Here is a 14,686-nt window from a genome sequence, read left to right as displayed (position 1 = left end):
CCTCTTTAAAGACCCTATCTCCAAATACTGTCACTTTCTGGGTACTGGGGGTGAGAATTTGAACACAGGAATTTTAGGGAACACAGTTTCAGCACATAACAACATCTAAACATAAGAACCACCAGAAGGGAGGCTACTGTATAAGGGTAGATACGATGTGGTCCTGGGCAAGGCTGGTGACGGGTGATTTAGTGAAAGACTAAGAATGCCAGAGGCCACTGGGAAGCACATCAGAAGGGCTCAGGAAGCAGCACAGCCTGGTGGTTATAAATGTGGCCTCTGAGTTGAACCACTTGAGTTCAGGTCCCAGCTCTGCCACTTACTAGCTGTTGTGGGACCCTTAGTCAAGGTATGTAATCTTTCTAAGCCATGCTCTGCTCTTTAATAGTGTTGACTATTAGAAAAAGTTTTGGGGTAAGGGTGAGAAAGGCCAGGGAGAAGCAAGTGTCCAATGTGACAGGGAACCTGGGTGGTGACAAAAATTGGAAAATCAAAAAAGAGGCCATTTGGAAGGAAGAGATGTTGGGTATTTTGAGCATAATTGAGTTTGAGGCAATAGAGGAAAATTCACATGGATCTGTTCAGAACATGAGTGAAAATAATTTTTAAGTACAGGCTAGTGTTGGTCCCTGGAAGTTCACTTAAGAAGGGACACTCTGCGATGTTCTCTGGTTTTGCCTACTTTCCTGCCAAGTCCCACTAACTGTGCAGTTTGGGGAAGAGGTGGTGGTAAGAGATAGAGACACCTAATTTTCCCTGTGACCCAGGGAGATAATGACCATCAAAATGCAGACACCATTTTATAGCTTAGCTACCAAGTGTTCTTGTGCCCAGGATATTTTCAGAATATAAGCTCTGGTAGACAAATACTCTGTAGAGTTAGCCCCCAGCCCTGGGGGTTTCTCTGTGTTCCATTCTTCATTATTCTTTGTGCCTGGACACCCACCCTTCCCAGAAGAGAGCTCTTAAGTTTTTCAACATCATTTCTGTTGACCTGTCATAGAAAAGGCATTCACCATTCTGTTTTGATGCCACACTCCTGGTAAATGAGAGTTACTGATATAGAAGTAATGATCCATATATGTATTTTCAGTGAGTATCAATTTTGTGGAAATGTTCTAGTTTACTTTTGCTTCTAAGATTTGTAGAATCTGGATCCTGGCCTCATGTTTTCAGATATGATCCAAGATTGACATGTTGAGATTTCAATTATAAATTGAATAGAATTGATAGATTATGCATTAATGACCAACGTTTAAAATATGGGGTTCTACTCTGGAAGACCGAAAGCTCAGTCCTTGCCCCTGTGACTTGCTATCTCTCCTGAAAATGAGCTGTCCTCTGTGAACCTCCTGGTGGCCATGTCTAGCTCCGTCACACTGGCCAGTCAGTCCTTTCAATCCTTAGAATCAGGTCACAGTTTCACTTCAGGGAGCTCTTCCATCACAACCAGTGTTGAAGGGTAGCTTTTTTTTTTTTTTAGTAGAAACAGGGCTTCATTATTTTCTCCAGGCTGATCTTGAACTCTCGAGCTCAAGTGATCCACCTGCCTCCGCCTCCCAAAGTGCTGGGATTTTACAGGTGTGCGCCCACATGCCAGGGTAGCTTTTTATGTCTGCCCAGGGCTTAGCACAGTCTCACTGGCCATCACCAAATATTTCCCTGCCTTGACTCCAAGATTTCCTTGCTGTTCTTTACCAACCAGAAAAATCATTGTTGTCATTGTTAGACTGTAGAAAGGTAAGATTGAAGGTCTCATGTGAAACATTAAAAACCATGCCCTTTGAGACCAGTATCATAGTTCAAATTCAGCCATGTGGATTTGAAATTAAGATTATATATGAATGCATATATGTATATATAGTACTAAAACAAACGGTATAAGGTTGTGTATTTACTATGGGAAAGCAGTGTCCTAAGTTGTTTACATGTGTGATCTTAATTCTCACAGGCACCCGATGTTGGTACTATTCTTGTCCCTATTTATTCTCATTTTATAGATGGGGCACAGAGATATTGTGTGACTTGCCCAACAATAAACAGCTAATAAGGGCCAAGCGTGGTGGCTCACACCTGTAATCCCAGCACTTTGCGAGGCCGAGGTGGGCGGATCACCTGTGGTCAGAAGTTTGAGACCAACCTGGCCAACATGGCAAAACCCTGTCTCTACTAAAAATACAAAAATTAGCTGGGTGTGGTGGTGCACACCTGTAATCCCAGCTACTTGGGAGGCTGAGGTAGGAGAATCACTTGAACCCAGGAGGCACAGGTTGCAGTGAGCTGAGGTCGCGCCACTGCGCTCCAGCCTGGGAGACAGAGTGAGGCTCCATTTGAAAAAAAATACAAAACAAACAAAAAAAACAGCTAGTAAGTCTAGCCAGGGTCACATCCAGAGTTCCAAGCAATACTTCTAGTCAATAGTAGCGCTGCTACTGATTTGATTTCTTTTTCTTTTCTTTCCTTTCTTTCTTTTTTTTTTTTTTTTTTTTGAGACAGAGTCTTGCTCTGTTACCCAGGCTGGAGTGCAGTGGTACACTCTTGGCTCGCTGCAGCTTCTCCCTCCTGGGCTCAAGCAGCCCTCCCATTTCATCCTCCCAAGTAGCTGGAACTACAGGCATGTGTCACCACACCTGGCTGATTTTTATATTTTTTTTAGGGATGGGTTGCCACGTTGCCCAGGCTGGTCTCGAAGTCCTGAGCTCAAGCAATCCATCCACCTTGGCCTCCCAAAGTGCTGGGATAACAGGCGTGAACCACCATACCTGACCTTGCTAGTAATTTTCATGAACGAACTCATCTAATTCTCACTGCAGCTCTATGCAAGAGATATTATCAGTATCACTCCTTTACAGAGGAGGAAAGGGAGGCCACAGATGTTTAAGTGATTTCCTCAGAGCTAGAATCATAACCCTGGCACCTGGCTCCTAAGCCTCTGCTTCTTGCCACCATGCATCGTCTTTCAAATCCCTCAGCTAATTCTAAGGGTTTCAAAGAAGAATGTAAGTTAAATATTGCAAATATCTGTAAACACATGAATGACCTCAGTCCCTGTTCAGACACGGGGTTGGTGTTGGTTTGGGGAAAGGGAAATGAACACCAAGAATCATCTCTGAATTGATCTCCACTCTTTGCATTGCTGTGTTACTCATGTTTCAGACCTCACCTCCACCTACGACAACCCAGTCCCCTGAAAGCACTATGGATACCTCCCTGAAGAAGGAGAAGTCAGCCATCCTGGATCTTTATATTCCTCCTCCACCAGCTGTTCCCTACTCTCCCCGGTATGTTGCTATCCATTGTCATGGTATGCTCGTCTCCTGTTGGTGGTATTTGTAAATGGTGGTGTGAAAAGAGGATCTTGAGAGAGGAAGTTGCTGAGCCACAGTATGACAGGGCTGAATCTTGAACTACCATTAAAAGTATGATCAGCCTTACTTTATAGGAGTGTAGGGACAGATCTAGGTTCTGTGGGGCTTGAAGCTATACAGTTTGGTGGGGAGGGCCCTTTTGAGAAAAGAATATGGCAATATTGGCCAGGTGTGGTGGCTCACACCTGTAATCCTAGCACTTTGGGTGGCTGAAGCGGACAGATGACTTGAGCTCAGGAGTTCAAGACCAGGCTGGGCAACATGGTGAAACCTCATCTCTACAAAAAAATACAAAAATTAACCGAGTGTGGTGGCAGATGCCTGTAGTCCTAGCTCAGGAGGCTGAGGCAGAAAAATCGTTTGAGCCCAGGAGGTGGAGGTTGCAGTGAGCAGAGTTTGTGCCATTGCACTCCAGCCTGGGTGACAGAGCGAGACCCTGTCTCAAAAAAGAAACAAAGAAAAGGATATAGCAATACCTTACTTTTGAAAAATGAATGAAAATGTGCTCTCCTGGGACCTTGGAAGGGTCTGTTGGAGGCCTTGCAGGTTAAGTTTCATTAACTCCATGGTAAATTCATCTTGAGGGGGTAGATAATAAGTATTTCTGTGAGATTAATGAGAGTTGCAGCTTGATTTTGCTGAGAGAGATGTGTTCTTCATAGAACTTGAAAAAAAACCTATGTGGCCAGGTATGGTGGCTCACACCGATATTTCCACACTTTGGAAGGACGGTTCAGGAGGATTGCTTGAGCCCAGAAGTTCAAGACCAGCCTGGGGAATATAGTAAGGCCCCATCTCTACAAAAAATTTTAAAAATTAGCTGGGTGTGGTTGTGTGCACCTGTGGTCTTAGCTACTTAGGAGGCTGAGGTGGTAGGATCACTTGAGCCCAGGAGGTTGAGGCTGCAGTACACCTTGATCACGCCACTGCACTCCAGCCTGGACAACACAGTGAGACCTACTCTCAAAAACAAGAAAACGCAAACCCATGTGACTGTAGGTATGAACATTTCATATTTGTGTGTGTGTGTGTGTGTGTGTGTGTACCATAAATTCTTTTTATTTTAATTAATTAATTTATTTTTTTTGAGACAGAGTCTTGCTCTGTCGCCCAGGCTGGAGTACAGTGGCCGGATCTCAGCTCACTGCAAGCTCCGCCTCCCGGGTTCACGCCATTCTCCTGCGTCAGCCTCCCGAGTAGCTGGGACTACAGGCGCCCACCACCGCGCCCGGCTAATTTTTTGTATTTTTTAGTAGAGACGGGGTTTCACCGTGTTAGCCAGGATGGTCTCGATATAAATTCTTAAAAGATAGTTGCTTTCTTCATGGCTAACTTAAATACTATATGGCATAATGAGGGTGGTATATAGAGTGTACAGGATGATTTAGGTGTGATCTAGGCTTATTTTAATCAACTCACATATTTATATATGTTGATAAAACTAGAAAGTCTGGCTCATTTATTCAGCATATCTTTCCTGAGTATTGGGTCTGGGTTACCATCTGACACAAAACAGACTCAGTCCTTGACCCTACAGAACTACCAGGGTCTTATTCAGCAATTCAAGCATATATTGAGAAATATATGATTAGGCTATAATATTTCATAAAACAAAGTTCGGGCTGGATTTTATTACAGTGACATTTTACTGTATATCAGAATTTGTTGTTTACTGGTTTTCATTTGAAGCTGAGGTATTTGCTTCCTTGTATTTCTTCTGTTTTGGGTGCAGAGATGTTTTTTGTTTCCTTGAGTCTTGGTTTACTCAGAACTTATTACAGCATGTACGAATGTACCTCAGGTGATCGGGGCATTCTGGTTCATGAGATCTTAAGTGTGTTTAAAGTTACAGGTAGTATTTGCCTCTGCATATAGAGAGCACAGCATTCCACGATGACTAATGTGTGGATTGTTTTATCAGAAACTGGAGGAGGATGCCCTCCCTTGATCCAGAATGTTCTTGTCTGGGTTGCGGGAGCAAGAAAAGGAGTGGTGTGTACATAGTGAGAGATAAAGGAACCTGGGGCTAGAAAGAGAACTGGATTAAACTGCTTGGGAGGACGCTTTTGAGAGTGCACAAACACACCACTCATGAAGGATTTTCCGAGGAATGAAAAACGTGAATGGATTACCGAGAAACCAGTCATGAGTCATGGAAACTTTGTGAATGGGGAGTTATATGCCAGGTTTAAAGGTATGGAAAGGGATATATTTGTGGGTGGGAGGGGTAGGTGGGTGCCATCCCACCTGGGAATACCACACACAGGCATGGCTGATTAGTAGATGGCTTTGGGACTCAGCTGATTCTGTATTTTGTCTAGCAGTTTTTGTCCTGATTTGCCTAATGGAATTTACCAAGTGCAAAAAAGTCTAATCAGCTGGTAACTTGGACTCAAATTAATCCTACACTTTAAACTGACAGGTAGATAGAATTAGGATGGAATCGGTGATCCAACTTTTGCTGGTTTTGTAGTATTTGGTTCAGAGAAGAATCACTCTCCATTGGTTAATATAAGGGTTCCTTTGGCCAGGCACAGTGGCTCACGCCTGTAATCCCAGCACTTTAGGAGGCCGAGGCAGGCAGATCATGAGGTCAGGAGATTGAGACCATCCTGGCTAACACGGTGAAACCCCATCTCCACCAAAAAATACAAAAAAATTAGCCGGGCGTGGTGGCGGGCGCCTGTAGTCCCAGCTACTCGGGAGGCTGAGGCAGGAGAATGGTGTGAACCCGGAAGGCGGAGCTTGCAGTGAGCCGAGATCATGCCACTGCACTCCAGCCTGGGCAGCAGAGCAAGACTCCGTCTCAAAAAAAAAAAAAAAAAAAAGAAAAGGTTCCTTGGTATCTTTTGACATGGTTTTCAAATATAATAACTTCATTATATATCAAGAGTCTTTTTTGCTGGATTTTGGCAAAGATACAGCTCTTGGCGTGAGCAACATGGTTTGCTAGAGCACACCTTAACATGTGATTGCTGTAGTAAATAGGATATTCAGCTACACACAGAAGCACAGGAAAACTAGAGCTGTCTTTTCAAAGGTATATTTGTTTAGATATATATATATTTTTAAAACCCTGCATTTACTCTTTTTTTTTTCTTTTTTTTTGAGGTGGAGTTTCACTCCATTGCCCAGGTTGGCGCTCCATTGCCCATAACCTCCGCCTCCTGGGTTCAAGCAATTCTCCTGTCTCAGCCTCCCGAGTAGCTGGGACTACAGGTGCCCGCCACCATGCCCCGCTAATTTTTGTATTTTTAGTAGAGATGGGGGTTTCACCTTGTTTGTCAGGCTGGTCTTGAACTCCTGACTTCAGGTGATCCACCTGCCTTGGCCTCCCTAAGTGCTGGGATTATAGGCAGGAGCTGCCATGTCCGGCCTGCATTTATTCTTATATTTCATCACATCATGGTATTTGGCTCTTGTGTAATAGGATCTGTATGTATTTGAGTGGCAACTGGGGTTGACAAAAGGAACGCTTCTCCAGTGGAAAAGGAGAATTTAAGTTACCTTCTGTGTGCGGAGGTAGCAGGACTGCTGGAATTCTTCAGTAGGAGAACATCTTTGTAAACAACTTAAGTATTGCGCATATTATCTTCCAGGGATGAGAATGGCAGTTTTGTGTATGGAGGGTCCAGTAAGTGCAAACAACCACTGCCTGGTTCTAAGGGTTCAGAGTCCCCGAATTCCTTCTTGGACCAGGAAAGCCGGAGACGAAGATTTACCATTGCCGACTCGGATCAGTTGCCTGGGTATTCGGTGGAAACCAACATTCTGCCCACAAAAATGAGAGAGAAAACACCATCTTATGGTAAGTTTCGAGTGTTTGTTTTGTTCTGCCGTCGGCCTTGACTTCTCCTCCCCGCCCCCTGCCTTAGTTGGAACTGTTGGATGAATTTGGCAGACTTTAAGAGTAATCTGAGGAAAACATAAACCTCAATGAAATTCTAAGTATGAGACCTTTATTCATCTCTCTCAAGCGGATCCTTGTTGAGTCATTACTCTGCCTGGCATCAAAGCCCAACTGGGTGAGATCATGTTACAGTTTCAACTTTCAGTGCCTGGGTTTTAGCTTTGGAGTTGCTTTGCTCTGTAGACTCACGGGCTCAAGTTTAATGTGCCTCTATCTTAATTGCCTGCTATGGAAATACAGTGCTTTAAAATACTTTTCTTATTTTAAAATTTGTTATTGCTTCTGTCTAAGTGGGTGCGATATTGTGGGGTCTACGTTATAAATAAAGGCAAGGATTCACTAAAGTTCCAGAACTCGTCAAACTTGTCACCTTCTCTCTCGTCCCTCTGAAGGCAAGCCGCGGCCTTTGTCCATGCCTGCTGATGGGAACTGGATGGGGATTGTGGACCCTTTTGCCAGACCTCGAGGTCATGGCAGGAAAGGTACGTTTAAGCCAAGCGAACCAAGGAGCAGCAAATGGGGAGTGAACAGACCCAGGCCCTGGTTTCACTTCTATTTGTAAATGTGTTATAATAAGTAGACTGAATATTTGGCCTCTCTGAGCCTCATTTTCTCGTCTATAAAATCAGGACTGCAGAAGATCTTTAAGATCCTACTTATTTCTAGAATAGCAAAATTATGTCATCCTAGTTAGTGATTGTAAATATCCTAATTAGCATTGAGTGCTGTAAAAAGGCTGTAGACTTTAATGGTCTAATTTTTATTTTTCCATTTATTTTAGAGACAGGGTCTTGCTCTGTTGCACAGGCTGGAGTGCAGTGGTATGATCACACCTCACTGTAGCCTTGAGCTCCTGGACTCAAGCAATCCTCCTGCCTCAGCCTCCCGAGTAGCAGGGGCTACAGGTCCACGCTGCCACTTCTGGCTATTTTTTCTTTTTTTTGGTAGAGACAGGGTCTCAATATGTTGTCCAGGCTGGTCTCAAACTCCTAACCATAAGTGGTCTTCCTGCCTCAGCCTCCCAAAGTGCTGGAATTACAGGCATATGCTACCATACCCAGCCAGTGGTCTAATTTTTTAATAAATAGAAATAAATTATTCATTAAACAATCTTTTTTAAAATTTATTTTTAAAAATTGAGATGGGTTCTTACTATGTTGCCCAAGCTGGCCTTGAACTCCTGGGTTCAAGTGATCCTCCCACTTCAGCTTCCTGAGATAGCTGGTGTTATAGACCTGTGCCGCCATGCCCAGCTTTCTTTTTTTTTTTTTTTTTGTTTTTTGTTTTTTGTTTTTTGAGACGGAGTCTCGCTCTGTCGCCCAGGCTGGAGTGCAGTGGCGCGATCTCGGCTCACTGCAAGCTCCGCCTCCTGGGTTTACGCCATTCTCCTGCCTCAGCCTCCTGAGTAGCTGGGACTACAGGCGCCCGCCACCACGCCCGGCTAATTTTTTGTATTTTTAGTAGAGACGGGGTTTCACCGTGGTCTCGATCTCCTGACCTTGTGATCCGCCCGCCTCGGCCTCCCAAAGTGCTGGGATTACAGGCGTGAGCCACTGCGCCCGGCCGCCCAGCTTTCATTAAACAATCTTATTCTAAATTTTGTTACTTTTATTTTTTGAGTCTCTCTGATTTCTGATTAACAAACATGGATTTGTTTTCTTCCAAGTCCTTCTTGTGTTAGAAGGTAATTACTACTTGAAAAGAAATTTGTGTTTAATTCACCCTGTAATCAAAGTCACTGGTTATTATACTAGTCTTGAGTGAAATGTTTTAAAACATTCTCATTTGATTGCCAGATTGCATTTGATCATCATCATTGGCAGAACACTATAACATTGTTTTTGCAGTTGTTGAAACAAAGGGCAGTTGAAAAGTTAAGTACAATAGGCTTTAGATAGTAAAGGGAAGAAGAAAAAATTCTGGAGGCCTAACCTTCCAAAGGGATTGATTGACCCCTGACCCTTTCTAGGGACTTGGTAAAGTTTGTCACCTAAGTACGCAGATCGCCTGTATTATGCTAAAGTGAAAAAGGGAGAGATGCCTGGGTACCATTCAAGATCCCCTTAGTTAACGTGTATCTGTGGAGCAGTCAGCAGGTGGCAGGGCTGTCCTTTGTTTAGATTTAGACACGTTAACATCTTCCTTACCGTTCTTCTGAGCCCGGGTTGAGCCTTTAATTTATTTTATACATGGAGAGATGAAGTGTCGGGGTTAGAGGGTGTGAAATTGGGAAGTGGAAAAATACTTGTTCCCTCCACACCTCCTCCCATATTTTTCTTGCATGATTGTTTTGGAATAAAGGTATCTATCTATACACAGCCACTTTAAAAATAACAGCTTTATTGGGATATAACTCATTGCATAAGGTTCAGCCTTTTAAAATATACAATCAGGTGGGTTTTAGTATATTCACAGACTTGTGCACCACTTGCCACTATTCCAGAACATTTTTGTCGCCCCAAAAAGAAACCTTGTGCCTTTTAGCAGTCACTCCCAATTCCATCCTCCTTCAGCCCCTGACAGGCATTCATCTACTTTGTGGATTTGCCTGTTCTGGACATTTCATATAAATAGACTTACACAACATGTGGCTTTTTGAAAATGGGCACGTTTTAGATGTGACTGTTCCCCTTTCATTACAAAAGCAAAGCAAGTACATTGAAAAACGTGGAAGGCATGAGAAAATAAAACTCAGCTGGAATCTGTTTCTCCAACCTAAGAAATAATCACTGTGAATGTTTCGTGTGATTTCCAGTTGTTCCTGTATTCACATTTATATACTTAGAAAAAAGTGCAAAATGGGAGAAGTTGGCCGGGCACAGTGATTCACACCTGTAATCCCAGCACTTTGGGAGGCCGAGGCAGGTGGATCATGAGGTCAGCAATTCGAGACCAACCTGGCCAACATGGTGAAACCCCATCGTACTAAAAATACAAAAATTAGCCAGGTGTGGTGGTGGGTGCCTGTAATCTCAGCTGTTTGGGAGGCTGAGGCAGGAGAATCACTGGAACCTGGGAGGTGGAGGTTGCAGTGAGCCCAGACCGCACCATTGCATTCAAGACTGGGCAACAGAGTAAGACTCCGTCTCAAAAAAAAAAAAAAAATGGAGAAGTAAATATTCAATAATACTATGTAAAAATGAATATTATCTAGACATATTTTAAAAGAATATAGCCGTATTAGTAAGACATCTTATGGCTCTAGCGCCTATTTATTCAACGTGCCACTGTTAGAAATTTAGGTTATTTTTGTTTGTTTTTTTCAAATTCTAAATGTTTCAGGCTAGGTGTCGTGGCTCATGCCTATAATCCCAACACTTTAGGATGCTGAGGCGGGCGGATCATTTAAGCTCAGGATTTTCGAGACCAGCTGGGTGTGGTTGTGTGCACCTGTAGTCCCAGCTACTTGGGAGGCTGAGGTGGGAGGATCTCTTGAGCCTGGGAGATAGAGGCTGCAACTAGCTGAGATGGCACCACTGCACTCCAGCCTGAATGACAGTGTGAGACCTTGTTTCAAAAAGTAAAAATAAGCATAAAAATAAATGTTTCAGTGAGCATCCATGCCCATAGATCTTTGATATTTTGGGGTGTAGAATTTGTGCTTCACAAGGATGCTACATGTTACCAAAGTGTCCTGTATTTTAACTTTGTATTAAGTTTCTTAACATTCCATCGCCATCCCAGGGGGTCTGCTGGCAGTTAGGGCAGGACTACTCTTTTCCTTGTTCAGGAATGTCCCTGAATGCCCTGCATTAAACAGTGCATGAGCAGTTCTTGTTCAGCCATCGCAGGGCACTACAGTCTCTGATCCCCACCCATTAAAGGAGCCCCGTGTGTTACCTCTCAGGTGCTAAAGCAGCCTGAAGTGGGAGGGACCTTTCCCATTTCTGCTTCCAGAGCACCCATTGGTGGGCTCAGCCACATGTGGGACCTTGTGGCCAATCCAGGGAGGAGAGCAGGGTACGGTGTCCACATTCAGGGTGGTGGCAGAAGTCTGGGCAGGCTGAGGGCCCTCTAAAGAGCACTGTGCAGGGGATTGTGACTTTTTTTTCTTTATTTTGAGACCCAGTCTCGCTCTGTTGCCAGGCTGCAGTGCAGTGGCGCGATCTCGGCTCACTGCAACCTCTGCCTCCTGGGTTCAAATGATTCTTTGAATAGCTGGGACTGCAGGCGCCCGCCACCACACCGGCTAATTCTTGTATTTTTAGTAGAGATGAGGGTTCACCATGTTGGCCAGGATGGTCTTGATCTCTTGACCTTGTGATCTACCTGCCTCGACCTCCCAAAGTGCTGAGATTAGAGGCGTGAGCCACCGCGCCCCACCGGGATTGTGATTTTAATGGACTTTGTCCGTCAACAGGGGAGGACGCCCTTTGTCGGTATTTCAGTAACGAGCGGATTCCCCCGATCATCAAAGAGAGCTCCTCTCACCCATACCGGTTCTCCAGACCCACGACCGAGCGGCATCTGGTCCGGGGTGCGGACTACATCCGAGGAAGCAGGTGCTACGTCAACTCAGATCTCCACAGCAGCGCCACGATTCCGTTCCAGGAGGAAGGGACCAAAAAGAAATCGGGCTCCTCAGCTACGAAGTCCTCGTCCACAGAACCGTCCCTCCTGGTCAGCTGGTTTACGCGCCTGAAACTGTTGACTCACTGAGAGGGACCCTGCTCAGGCCACCTGCCTGGCTCCTCCCCAAGTGCCTTGCTTTTACAGTGGACAGCCTCTTCCCGTTTCAGCCTCAGTATTATGTAGTGACCTTATGTCATTTCTTTTTTTTTTTTTTTTTGAAAAGTTACCTACTGCCCTTCTTGGAAGTTTGCAGAATTGGATGGGAACAAATTCAGAGGATCTTAGGTGCTGGCTTGTGGAGACAAAAGGAGGAAAACGGGTAGAGCCTGTTTGTCTTGCTTCCCCAGAGACAAAATGTGGAGACACACACTAGAAATCGCAGCCCTGGCCAGAGATACTATGATCATTGTGAGGGACTGGTGACATTGTTCCTCTTTGAGGGGCTGGGGGGACTAAAATTGGTGGCTATTTTCACACAGATATGTTGGTTTGTGGTCCAACTTCTTTATCTGAAAAAGCCAGTGAGAAAATATTTTTGATTTGATTTTTCTTTTTTTTTGAGACGGAGTCTCACTCTGTTGCCCAGGCTGGGGTGCAGTGGCCGGATCTCAGCTCACTGCAAGCTCCGCCTCCCAGGTTTACGCCATTCTCCTGCCTCAGTCTCCCGAGTAGCTGGGACTGCAGGCGCCCGCCACCTCGCCCGGCTAGTTTTTTGTATTTTTTTAGTAGAGACGGGGTTTCACCATGTTCGCCAGGATGGTCTCCATCTCCTGACCTTGTGATCCGCCCGTCTCGGCCTCCCAAAGTGCTGGGATTACAGGCTTGAGCCACCGTGCCCAGCCTTGATTTGATTTTTCTAAACTATGTACCATATTTGTAAGTGTAGCAGCTTTGACTTTGCAATAACGTGGCAAGTATCCGATTTCTCCTTTGAGGCAGAAGTTTAAGTATAGGCCTGTTACACTTGTTTGATACCTTTTTCATGACAGTCTCAGTATAGATCAGTTGGTACAGAAACACATGAACACATTTTGATAGGGCTTATTTCACACAAAGAAGTTTATGGTGATTTGTGTGGGGTGTTGTTATATATTATTGTCTTTAAGGAAAAGAAGCGATAAGATTCGCTGACAGCCAAAGTATCATTTAGAAAAGTGAAGCAACAAGATTTAGGTTGATGAAAGATACATCAGTTTGCATTTTGACCTGTTCAGTGTCTGTCTTCCAGCACAGTGTGTACAGTTCTTCAAAATTGTACGCAGTTTGCTAATTAGAAATATCTTGGAAAGCCTCATGGTCACTAATTTTCAACTAGCATCAGGTATTTTGAAAACGTGTGTCTGGATATTAACTCTTGTTTAAACTGAATGTATGATATTTTGTTAGAATGGAAAAGTACTATCTTGTTAATTTAAGTATTTTAAATATAGTTGTATATTTTTCTTACTCTTAGTCACCTGTAATTGAAATATTTCTGTTTCGCGTCATACACGAAGCTAGTGAAAGAGAAAGTGCGAGGTATCTTCAGATTAGCAAGTGACTGTGGCTGTTACCAGCAGGGCACTATTGTTTAAAAAAAAAATCAAAATGGGCCGGGCGCGGTGGCTCAAGCCTGTAATCCCAGCACTTTGGGAGGCCGAGACGGGCGGATCATGAGGTCAGGAGATCGAGACCATCCTGGCTAACCCGGTGAAACTCCGTCTCTACTAAAAAATACAAAAAACTAGCCGGGCGAGGTGGCGGGCGCCTGTAGTCCCAGCTACTCGGGAGGCTGAGGCAGGAGAATGGCGTGAACCCGGGAGGCGGAGCTTGCAGTGAGCTGAGATCCGGCCACTGCACTCCAGCCTGGGCGACAGAGCGAGACTCCGTCTCAAAAAAAAAAAAAAAAAAAAAAAAAAAAAAATCAAAATAAACCCTCCCAAGCATTTTGGGATTTTATGGATTAGAAATGGAAGAACAGGAGAAGCATGTGCGAAGTGAAATTGCACGAGGGGAATTTTCCGAGGTATCTTCCTAGGCAGAGCTGAAATACCCTACTCCAAAATGCCCTTTCTCACACCACCGAATTGTCGAGTTTGCTGAACTGCCTGGAATTCAGCCCATGAAAATCACTGGAGTTAGGAAACGTCTTCCCTTTAAAATGCCTCTGGTGTGGTTAAAGGAACTAGCAACCACTCATGTATTACTACTGTGACTGAATTCAGTCAGGATTTTTTTTTTTTTTTTTTTTTTTTTTTTTGAGATGGAGTCTCAATCTTTTTCACCCAGGTTTGAGTGCAGTGGCACAATCTCAGCTCACTGCAACCTCCACCTTCCAGGTTCAAGTGATTCTCCTGCCTCAGCCTCCCATGTAGCTGGGATTACAGGTACCTGCCACCGTGCCTGGCTAATTTTTGTATTTTTAGTGGAGATCAGGTTTCACCATGTTGGCCAGGCTGGTCTCGAACTCCTGACCTCAAGTGATCTGCCGGCCTTAGCCTCCCAAAGTGCTAGGATTACAGGCATGAGCCACCACGCCCGGCTCAGTCAGGCTGTTTTCCTCTCTACCTCTTAAGAGAACTTCCATGAAGATCTAGTATTTCAGCCTGGAGCAGTGGCTGATGCCTGTAATTCCGGCACTTTTGGAGGCCAAGGTGAGTGGATCACCTGGGGTCAGGAGTTCAAGACCAGCCTGGCCAACATGGTGAAACCCCGTCTCTACTAAAAATTAACTGGGCGTGGTGGTGGGCACCTGTAGTCCCAGCTACTTAGGAGGCTGAGGCAGGAGAATCACTTGACCCCTGGAGGCAGAGGTTGTGAGCCGAGATCAGGCCACTGCACTCCAGCCTGGGTGACA

The 14,686-nt window shown here is 44.6% G+C and overlaps 1 protein-coding gene across 5 annotated transcripts in view; it reads left to right on the top strand.

The window, feature by feature from the left end:
* LOC105478714 (CNKSR family member 3) overlaps positions 1-13,297 on the top strand; it is a 113,369-nt gene extending 100,072 nt beyond the window's left edge. For all 5 annotated transcript variants that reach the window (XM_011736287.3, XM_071096633.1, XM_011736291.2 and 2 more), the window contains 4 exons: positions 3,157-3,281; positions 6,968-7,176; positions 7,671-7,760; positions 11,639-13,297. In XM_011736287.3, the coding sequence (XP_011734589.2) occupies positions 3,157-3,281; positions 6,968-7,176; positions 7,671-7,760; positions 11,639-11,937 (723 nt within the window). In that variant the 3' untranslated portion in view covers positions 11,938-13,297. The remainder of the gene's footprint in view (positions 1-3,156; positions 3,282-6,967; positions 7,177-7,670; positions 7,761-11,638) is intronic.
* The last annotated feature ends 1,389 nt before the right edge of the window (positions 13,298-14,686 follow it).

The sequence above is a fragment of the Macaca nemestrina genome, chromosome 5 (genome assembly GCF_043159975.1).
Source record: "Macaca nemestrina isolate mMacNem1 chromosome 5, mMacNem.hap1, whole genome shotgun sequence".
In the NCBI taxonomy this organism is placed as follows: Eukaryota; Metazoa; Chordata; class Mammalia; order Primates; family Cercopithecidae; genus Macaca; species Macaca nemestrina.
Note: the sequence above shows the minus strand (reverse complement) of the source record. Positions and strands in the feature narration are given on the sequence as shown.